Source organism: Strongylocentrotus purpuratus, unplaced genomic scaffold (genome assembly GCF_000002235.5).
Source record: "Strongylocentrotus purpuratus isolate Spur 01 unplaced genomic scaffold, Spur_5.0 spur5_scaffold_12, whole genome shotgun sequence".
Taxonomy (NCBI): Eukaryota; Metazoa; Echinodermata; class Echinoidea; order Camarodonta; family Strongylocentrotidae; genus Strongylocentrotus; species Strongylocentrotus purpuratus.
The window spans coordinates 11513384-11524362 of NW_022145597.1; the positions used below are offsets into that span (position 1 = coordinate 11513384).

Genomic DNA, 10979 nt, shown 5'->3' on the forward strand with positions numbered 1-10979 from the left:
TATGCTAGCATCAGTTCTACATGTATGTAAGGAATCAAATTGAAGAAAGTCCTCAGGAAAACAGGAAAATATACTGTATGGCAGGTTTCTAATGATTCAGAACAAGACGTCCATGCATGAACTTGAAACCGAGCTGGGAGCCTCAGCATTCTGATTTCAATACGCAGTTAATCATCCCTATATATACACGAGAAGGGGGTAAAGGGTGTGGGGAAATTGAGAGAGGGAGAGAGAGAGAGAGAGAGAGATAGAGAGAGAGATAGAGAGAGAGAGATAGAGAGAGAGAGAGGGAGGGAGGGAGAGAGAGAGAGAGAGAGAGAGAGAGAGAGAAGAGTCCAATCATTTGCCAGATGGGATTGCGAAATGTTGCTTCCTGTTATGTTCATGAGTGGAGGAGATTGCGAAATTTGAATGCGCTTCCTGAAGTACGTGCCCTGGAAATCTGACAACCAGAATAATACAAATAAAAAAACTTAAAGCCAGGGACTCCGAAACAACATGCTTCCAATAAAAATGGATTAAGTACGTTTGTGATCTGTTTTCTACCACTATTCAGTACTCCCTTCCTTTCTCTCCTTCGATGATCGTCACATTTTTTCCTCTTCTCATTCTTCTATCCTTAACCACCACAAAATGCACACTATCTCCTTCCCTCGACCTGTCAGCTCCCATCTCTCTCTCTCTCTTCAGTCTCCCCCTCCCTTCTCTTTATTCTCAACCCCCCCCCCCCCACACACACACACACACTCTCTCTCACTCGCAATCTATCTCACAACAAAACCCTTCGGACCAATACAATTGTCTTGTTATACTAAAAGCTCGTTATAATTATCAGGGTGGAAAAACAAAACAAAAAAATTATGGAAATTCCTTGTTATATTAGATAGCTCTTACAGATCCAAAGGTGTGTTTGCTCCACAGCTTGTCACGTAATGTGAAACCGAGGTGCGGTAAATGGGTACCTGGCAGGAACTAACTTCTTAAAATGCTTGAGCAGTAGCTGTGATGGCAGCTGTGCGAAAAACAGGGTAATAACAGAGTGCCTGCATGGAGTGGATGAGTCAGCCATATGAGCGCTATAGACAAGACTCCACTATTGTTAGAGGTGTTGTAGCCGAGTGGTTAAGTACTAGACTTGAAATGCAAAGGTCTTGGGTTCTAACCCCGACACAGCACTAATTTCCTTTGGGAAGGCATTAATCTACATTTGCCACTCCATACCCAGGAGAAAAATGGGGACCTGGTAGGATGAAGAAAGCCTTCGTGTTGGTAATTGCCACATGTCGACCATACGATAGGAATAGCCTATACTGACCATGAAGTGGAGATGGTGCACTTCTACGTGAATAAATCTGATGACTGGGGTAATAATATCTGTAAAGCGCTGATAGATGGTCTACCGTATTAAGTGCTATATAAATCCATAGTATTTTCATTATGCCCCACAGAAATAATGTTAGGCTTACATAATACATTGTATGTTATTGTAATGTTCGGCACAAGGTGACATATTAGGTCATTAAATTGCCCAAGTTTGATTATTCAAAATCAGTTGTGATCATGTTCAGTAATCCAGAAGACAAACAAAATACAAAGGGTAACTAAGCTATTCTGCAAAATTGTTTAATTTTGTCAAAGCTAGATATTTCAATAGGTGTACCCACCTCTTTGCATATGATTAGAGTCATACACTTCAAAGGATGTGTATAATCAATGGATGGATAAAACATCATAATAATTATAGTTTTAAAAGTAAAGATATATATACAGTCTATTCATAATCTACATATTTACATTTTTGCAAAAGAATGTGTAAAGCACTCCTAGCACCTACAGTCATAACGAATGTATACAAAACTACTTTAAGCTTTCATCTGCATGTACATGCATATCAGTGATTTACCTACATTATCAATTGTATTGTTTTTGACTTGGAATTAACAAATAAACAATATCCAAACACAGGTTGGGCATTTAAAGGGAAAGTCTACCCTGATAATAAGCTGGTATTAATAAAAAAAAAAAAAGCAGAAATATGAGAGAAACAAATTAGTGACAGTGTGAGCGAAATCCAATTAGAAATGGGAAAGTTATGAATTTTTTAAGTTGTCAACGATGAAACACAAATCGGCAACACTGTGACATAACTCAGCTTGTGATGTCTTCTCCAATTCAAGTTCCTCTGTACAGGAAATCACATAGACTTTTATGAGGCATATGTCTTATACAGGGGTTGTATACAAAAATATTTGCAATAGTGATATTCAAGGTGCATGTATAGTTGGAAATTATCTTTCAAGCAAAAAAAATGGCATTTCTGATTTGTTTAAGTTCAGAGCAAATGGGAGGGAACCTGGCAAGACAAGTCACAAAGTTGTCAATTTGCATTTGATGACTGATCGCAATTTTGAAAATGTATAACCTTCTTCTTTTTAATCAGATTTTGCTAAACAATCACTGACCTGAGGAGTGTTTCACAAAGCCTTTTTTTTCAATGACAAATGACAAAAATCAGTGAAAAAAAAAAATCTGCTGATAACCAATCAGGAGCAAGGATTTCACTAGTTTATAACAAAACAATGTAATTTGTCATTGATGACAAGTTTTGTGAAACACAATTTTCTGTCACCCAGTACACGAATCCCAGAATCGCTATATTCCTAACCTGCCAACCCTTCTCAGAAACAAGAATAAAAGGAATTTCTCAAGGCAAGATTAGGAGTGGAGGTGTCATGGTACAGTGGTTCATTCACTTGACTCTCAATCCTAGGGTCGAGGGTTCAAAACACTACCCGGCACCAATGTCCTTTGGCAAGACATCAATCCACATTTGCCACTCTCCACCCAGGACTAAACAGGTACCTTGCAATTGCTGGGGTAATAATGATTGCAGGGCCTGCATGAAGGGCAGTAGTAATACTGATCGTGTAGCCACCCTGGGTAAATAAGACCAAATTAATATTCTTATATCAGTTATACTTGAAATGCAGTATATTTAAAGCCTATCTGCACTAGTTTGGCCAGGAGGTATTAGACCTCTCTACGTGGTCACTGACAGGTGGTTATCTCATCAAATCAGCTCTCAGTTAACATAAGAAAAAGGGGACCATGGGGGATCAAAGGGTACCACTTTGGCATTGTTGGCTATATAATAATAATAATAATATCGAATATTTAGGAGCGCTAAAATCAATAAGTACCATAGCGCTTACAATACAAATATATGATAAGAGGACAAAAATGTACAGTACAGGAATATATCACATAGATCATTGGGGAAAAGGTGAGTTTTGAGGGATCTTTTGAAGGTGGCAAGACAGGTAAATTTCCCTTAAGGAAAGAGGGATGCTGTTCCAAGTCTTTGATGCAGCTACTGCAAAGCGTTCTTAAGGGAGTGGATCGCCAGTTTCCATGTGCAGAAGGCCATAATTCGCTGACACCAGACTTGGTGGAAATACCATTAATGGGGGTACAATTTTTGCACACAGCAAACCCATAGTCCAGTCAAGAATTACCCCCAATCTCTGGGAGAGCTCGAGAGTCTTCGGCAAATCAAAGCATTACATAAGGTCCAGTGGTCATAAAACTCAAGGCTAACCCTGGTGATTGACAACACCTGTTATTGGGTAAACACCCGAACGGTGTCGAATTCCCCATGAGAGCCGACTACTCAGTGACTTTAAGCTGCTGAGAGTCTAGATTTGGGAATGTTAAGTTTACATGTGTCGGTCGCTGAACGGAGATTACGACTTGGTGTATATATTTGGAGGGTGTCATTAAGATATTCAGGTGCCAAAAGAGGGCGCAAGTAGCCACAAGTAGTGCAGTTCCCGCTTTAATAGACTTTAATGCAGACGTTTTTAATCAAGAGAGAGAAACTCCAGGGTTCTTAACACTAGTCTGAAGGCCCTGAAATAGGGACCATTCCTCCAACATAGGAATAGTTGGCTAATCTCTAGTCTAGAGCATCACATCTTCCAGGGCAGCGAGAGTCATCTTAGCACTAGGCCTCTGGGTGGGGTCTTCGATGGTACAGGCACAGAAGAGTTCAATGAGGAACTGGTACGCGGGTCCTAGGTTCTCTTTGGGTAGCGGGGGTCTGGTTCCCAATGCTGCCTCAAACTCAGACTCGTCAAAGCTTGTCTCATCGTCGTCATACTCGCTGTCATCTCCACTAACTAAAAAACAAAACAAAACAGAACGTCAATGACGTAGCGCTCATCCGTATCTCGCAACAACAAATATCGTAAATTTTATGTGGTACACTTTTGAACTGGTTTAATTTTATTTTTTTGTGATTTTTAAATTATTTTTAGAATAAATTTGCATAAATTACCATAATTAATCAATGGAGCAAAATCTCAAAATTCTGTGTAGAAATTTAGTAAACCAAATTTAGCTCTATCAGATAAAGCAAACCAAATCAAAATCGGTCAAGAAATGAGGGAGAAGAAGCAATTTTTGTTTTTTTCTGGAATAAATTTGCATAAATTACCATAATTAATTAATGGAGAAAATTTCAAAATTCTGCGTAGAGGTTTAGTGTACCAAAGTTAGCTCTATGATATAAGGCAAATCAAATCAAAATAGTCGAAATATGAAGGAGAAGAAGCATATTTTGTGATTTTTTAATTATTTTTGGAATAAATTTGCATAAATTACCATAATTAATCAATTGAGCAAAATCTCAACATTCTGTGTAGAAGTTTAGTGTACCAAAGTTAGCTCTACCAGATAAAGCAAACCCAATCAAAATCGGTCGAGAAATGAAAAAGAAGGAGAAGCATTTTTTGTGATTTCGAATAAATTTGCATAAATTAGCATAGATAATGAATTTCACGATTCTGTGTAGAAGTTTTAAATCCCCCTCCTAGCCCTATCATAAGAAACAATCAGAATCAAAATCGGTTGAAAAATAACGAAGAAGAAGCATTTTAAAATCTGTGGATGGACGGATGGAAGGACGGAAGAAAGGACGGAAGGACGGACGGACGGACGCCACGCCATGGCATAAGCTCATCAGGCCCTTCAGGCCGGATGAGCTAAAAACACTACCGTATTTATAGACCTGTTTACTTACTTATGAATTTCAAGTTATGCATGTTTTTCTCTAGAACCCCTGTGTACTTACTACACCCATCTATTTAAAGGGGAAGTCCACCATGATATCAAGCTTTAAATAAAAGCAGAAAAATGAGAGAAATAAATCAGTTAAAGTTTGAGCAAAATCATATTAGTAGTAATATGAAAGTTGTGAATTTTCGAAGTTGTCATCTGTGTTAACACACAGTGGCAACACTGACGTATCTTGCAAGCTCCTCTCCAACTTGCTCTGTATATACATTTACAAAAACTTTCATTTTCTTATTTATTGATGATGGAATACCCTTGTTTCATACAGGGGTTGTATAAAACATATTTGCAATATTAACATTTAGGGTGAATGTATGATTGAAAATTTTCTGAATGGAAAATAAAGACTTTTGAACTTTTTTTTTGGATTGATTGCACCCTCAAAACAAATTTCAAATTATTTTAATCGGTTTTCGATCAAAATTTCATTGATCTGGTTCTCTAATTTTTCTGCTTCTAGGACTTTCAAGAAATACCCTATAATCTCTCGGAGAGTCTTCAAGTGAGGGAAAGGTTAAAGCATGACTTTACTGTATGGGTGATTGAAATGTAAAGCATAAGGCCTGTTTATCATAAATCTGAAGGCTAATCCCGATTATTGACAACAACTGACATTGGGTAAACACCAGAACAGTGTCAAATTCTCTGTGAGAGTCCATTTCTATCCTATACCAGCGTGCCCACACACAATTTTTTTATTCCGAAACTCTATAAAGAAACGTTGTATAAAGAATCATTGTATAAATTCCAGGGCGTCCAGACTGTGAGACACACAAGAAAGTAATCCCCAAACTCTACAGCGAAACGTTGTTGTTCGCAGTTTGCTACTGCGGTCATGAAACGAAAGCCGGAAATGAGAGGTTAGGTCTCGTTAATTTGCTCGCGGTCACGTTAAGCCCCGCCAAGTTATACCGTTCTAGTTCGACCAGTTACACTAGTTACGTCCACACACAACACATTCCTGGATTCTTTATCGAGTTCTAGTTCGAAACGATGCCCAGACCTGCGTTTCGTTATTCAACGTTTCGTTATACGACGTATCGTTTGTAAGCATACGCACACCCATTTCATCGTATAAATATCCCGAAACGGTATAACTATACCGTTTTAGGATAGTTATACAATGAATCTGTTGTGTGTGGACACGGGGTATAATACTAAAGAAAGGAAAGAAACTCACAAAGTAGATCAAGATGGGGGGCCTCTAGGGACATCATCTCCCAGATGACCAGACCGTATGAGAACATGTCCGTCTTATGCGTGATGTCACCGGCCATGTGGACCTCCATAGCATTCCATGGCTGAGAGCCGACGTAGTCATCAGTAGGGTTCTGAAGAATGGATGAATGTACAATTATTATGATTATTATTACTATTATTAATATCATTATTATTATTAATATTATTATTATTATCGTTATCATCATCATCATTTTTACAACAGCATTAATTGCATTTTGTCCATTCCTTTCCATTTTAGACATATATCCAGTTACCTTCCAGCGCTATTAATTTGCTACTACATGTACCTTCCAGAGTTGTGTTTCAATCTCTCACAACTAGCTTCTTGCTCACATTCGGGTAAGCCTACATTCTGTTATCTTGTTCTATAACACGGTTTGGGAACTCTCCAATTCCGTCTTCCTCAATCCTTTCACCTTCCAAAACTCTTTCCTTCTATCCATTTTCTGCCACTATTCAGTACTTCCTTCCTTTCTCTTCCTTCTATGATCTTCACATTCTGCCCTTCTCTCATTCATTAAGAAATGGAACGCAGATTAGCAAAGAAAAGGTGCACATCTGATGAATCCTGGAATGCACTTAATTGTTTTATACATTGAATTAAAAAACATCATAGGTGTACAGATCAAATTCTATCCGAGAGGGGGCAGTAGGAGGGGTTGATGTACTAACTTACAATATAATTTTTCCTGAAAATACACAAAAGCTTGAACTACATTGATGCCTAAACATGAATATTTTGGTGTGGGATATAACAGCAACTATCTGAAATAGATTTTCATGATTCACGTATTTAGTTTTCTTAGATTGGTTCGGTTTGCCTAGATGTTTTCTAGTCTAAATTTACAGTGCAACATCCAAATCCTTGGGTTCCATGTCCATGGCACAAAAATTCTCACAAATGGGAGGAGTCAAGCTCAAACCTGTCTATAAAGGCCACTCAAAGCAATCAGAACAGAGTAGTGTTTCACAAAGACTAAGATCGACTTTAAGTTGGACTTAAATATGGCAGGCCGTTCATGCCACTGTTTGCTCTCACCATTAACTGGCATTGTTCTTTCAAGGGACGTACAAATCATTGTAATAAACCTACAGAATTTACATTTTTTGCTAATTCATTATTGAAGGAAAAAATATTATCTAAAGATCATAATGGTGAGAGCAAACAGTGGCATGAACAGCCTGCCATAGTTAAGTCCAACTTAAAGTAGTTCTTAGTCTTTGTGAAACACTCCCCAGGAAACAATAGACAGGTGCCATTGCAGACAGGCTGTCGACTACATAATTTATTCTAAAGAAAATACATGTGACCATTATAGACAAGTCAGGTGGTCTTTCAATACACCAAGGACCACTATAGATGGACAGATTTTTATTAATTTGATTTCAGGAAACAAAAGTGACCTTTGCATATGAAGAGTTTATTTCCAAAAAGAGCTAAATCCATTTTTGTAACTTCAGAGAAAAAAAATAGTTTACCAGATTTTGTACAGGCGTCTAAGGAAAAGTGATATTAGAAAGTGCATTTTTTCATAATTGCTGTCAAAATTTAGGTAAATAATTTTGTTGAAAGATGGGTACTTAAGTGACAATGTTCTGATATCAATAACTCAATTTTCATCAAGTAGATTTAGCTCCTTTTGGAATTCAGCTCTTCATATAGAGCTCGCCACTATGACTAGTGTTGACTGTACCTCCAGGCCGTTCAAGTCGTCCGTCAGTTTGAGTGCGACTCCGAAATCGCAGAGCTTGACCGTCTCAAAGTCGCCCTTGACCAGGACGTTGCCACTCTTGAGGTCACCGTGGATGTACTTGAGGTCGTTGTGAAGGTAGTTCAGGGCCGAGGCCAGGGACAGGGCCACTTGGTAGATCTGGGCTGCCGGGAATGGACCTAAAAGTCAAATTCATATGACGACTTGCTTACACATCTAATATTAATTGTCACTACATACAGTTTAAAACTAAACTATTCTATTCATAACCTTACTGAGTTTTGTAATTATTTAAATATGTGAAAAATTGATTTGTCCCGATTTATGTTTCTTGAGAATGTGATGTTTCAAAGCTTACTTATACAAAAATATCAACGAGGGCCCTAATTCAGACAGTCAGACAGAGAGAGAGAGGAAAAGAGAGAGAGAGAGAGAGAGAGAGATGGACAGAGTGCAAAATGCATTCTTCTTGTCCAACACTGAATTCTTCAGAGATATATCGATGCTCAAACTTGAATTGCCAATTTTTTTAAATGAGTTTAGATGAAAGCTATCCTAGACTTGTTCATCTTTCATACTCTTACCTTTTCCCGCTTCCTTGCGTTTATCGATCATACCCATCAAGGACTGTTGACCATTTTCCATAGACAGACACAGCGATCCATCAGCTGACTTGCTAAGGGCTCGGAACTCCACGATGTTAGCATGGCTCATTTTCTGAAAAAGCATAATACTTTTATTACAACGAATGCTTTGAATAATTAGGTCTTGTTTACACAGGGTAGCCATATCAGTATCAAAGCTCGTCTATACTACTTTGGCCAGGGGGTATTAGACCTCCCTGCAAGGTCAGTGACAGATGGTTATCTCATCAAATTAGCTCTCAATTAACATAAGAAAAAGGGGATCATGGGGGCCAACAGGCACAGATTAGGAATAGTTTGCTATAGAGGGCGCAAGTAGCTATAAGTAGTGCAGTGGGGCTTTCTAAAGGCCCTGACATAATACATGTAATTACTACATCATTGCCAGGTTTCCATTTTACAATTTTGGAGCAAATGCATTTCAGTCTCCTTTCCTAGTTGCTTAGAATTATAAAGATAGAGGTACCTTAAGAATTACTGCTTCCTTTTTAAGCCTTCCTTCTACGTCTACATCTCCTCTGCCTTTTTTGTACTTGCTGCGGATTTTTTTGACAGCCCATGGTGAACGTCCACTACCGTCAGGCCTTGGACTCCTTCAGAGAAAAAAAGAACAAAACAAAATAAAAAATAGTGGTGGTGGTCAGGTCTTAGGAATTAGGATTGTATTGTAGTCTACCACTTGCTACGAAATTTTCAGTAGGCCTACCTCTGACAGACCCACAGAAGTCAACATTAATAGGAGGATGCTAACCGAACGAACCAAGTTCAAAGACAACATGCACAGGGCCCAGTCCTCATAGGACGAACTTCAGTCTCTATAATCGGAGGTCTAGTGGAGCCAGACGTAGTCTCAGTGGAACAACCAACGATTAGAGAGACTGAAGCTTTTGGTCTAAGAGAGTCAATGATGTAGTGACAGAACGTCACAGGACTCACAGAACTTCAGATTCAGATATACCAACACTGGCAAGAGAACACTGATTGGGCCAGTAACTGGGCTGGAGAGATCATTTGGAATTGGATGTGAAACAGACCCACAAGTACAACAAACGACAAAAAGAATAATAATTTGGAAGACAGATGAGATAGATCTAGATCTAAAACAAGTCAAATGGGAAGTTTCTAATAATCGGTTAACTTATAATGTGGGATGGGCCCATTCATTGCATGACATGACTTAGATCTCTAATACATGTACTATCTGTAGTGTACTGTAGACATAATCACTGCTAAATCAGTTTTTTAGTTACAATTTACATCATCATCATTCATTCTACCCCAATGACCCACCATCAACAATAATCAGACAGGCACTGACCATAAGAGCACAGCTCCTCACATCAACCTACCTCACCCGAACCCGTCTTACCAAGATTAAGAAAGCAACCAACACAAAGTGTCCTCTCTGCAATCTTGAGGAGGATACCGTAGTTCACGTTGTGGTTGCCTGCTCGACTACTGTCAACCTTCTGGAAGACCTTATCGACAGAGCCAGTAGACTCCTGCATAATGTCCTCGACTCTGCACCAAATACACCACTGCTCAACACCAGCCTACCAGGACCCTTCCCATCTGACTTGCGCTATTCTCTTGCCATATGATCCATACCTTCCCTCCACTGTCAATGATTCTATTTTAAAGATGACACTTCACTATCTTTACAAAATTCATGCCCATCGCCTGCACTCCATACCCTCCAACTAAGGATTTTATAACATATTTACAGCAGCCTACTACTTCGAATGCTATATAGAGTATAGACTCTACTCGCTGATCTCCGAAAAGCGGGACAACAACAACAGAGAGAGAGATCATCATCATAAAAATCAGCAATCCATCATCATTTTTTTTAGTCTTTTAGGCCTACTCTTTTTATATTAGCTTTGTAGATTAGATCTACAATCTACAAATGTTTAATAATGAAAGTGACAAACCTTTCGAGCAAATAAACTGACACGCCAGTTCCCCAACCAAGCTTCTTCATAAATGGAGAAGCGGGAATTTGAAGCTTGGTAGCGGGAGAGTTCCGGGCGGGGGTAGCCACCGAGACTCGACTTCTCTTCGCCGGATGCACGGGGGTCAGGAAATCCGAACTCACGTTCTTCAGGGAGCCTTTGGTAGCTTTATCCTCTGTTGATGCCATAGCCTTTCCGAATTCCCTGTTGTTGGAAATACAATTTGATCTAGTTATCCTTCCTTTTTTGAATATTGCTGTGATTTTGATTTTTCAATAAAATTCGTTATCGTT

At 38.9% G+C, this 10979-nt stretch overlaps 1 protein-coding gene across 2 annotated transcripts; it reads right to left on the bottom strand.

The window, feature by feature from the left end:
- Positions 1 to 3259: 3259 nt before the first annotated feature.
- LOC594211 (lymphokine-activated killer T-cell-originated protein kinase) lies at positions 3260 to 10979 on the bottom strand. Of its 2 annotated transcripts, XR_004063521.1 has the most exons (7): positions 10666 to 10979; positions 9198 to 9324; positions 8672 to 8804; positions 8070 to 8266; positions 6314 to 6464; positions 3679 to 4178; positions 3260 to 3385 (listed from the first exon to the last, which is right to left on the bottom strand). XR_004063521.1 is itself a non-coding variant. In XM_793659.5 (6 exons), exons 1-6 carry the CDS (start codon positions 10872 to 10874, stop codon positions 3961 to 3963), a joined length of 1035 nt encoding a protein of 344 aa, XP_798752.2. In that variant the 5' UTR covers positions 10875 to 10979; the 3' UTR covers positions 3484 to 3960. The 2 variants fall into 2 exon arrangements, 1 of the variants encoding a protein (XP_798752.2); XM_793659.5 differs by lacking the exon at positions 3260 to 3385 and having other exon boundaries at positions 3484 to 4178.

Excerpts from the sequence above, each read along its gene's own strand:
- LOC594211 (XM_793659.5), bottom strand. The coding sequence starts at position 10,874 with ATGGCATCAACAGAGGATAAAGCTACCAAAGGCTCCCTGAAGAACGTG. Across the intron at positions 9,325-10,665 it reads TCAGTTTATTTGCTCGAAAG|GAGTCCAAGGCCTGACGGTA; the intron begins GTTTGTCACTTT and ends TTTTCTCTGAAG. Across the intron at positions 8,805-9,197 it reads AGGAAGCAGTAATTCTTAAG|AAAATGAGCCATGCTAACAT; the intron begins GTACCTCTATCT and ends ATGCTTTTTCAG.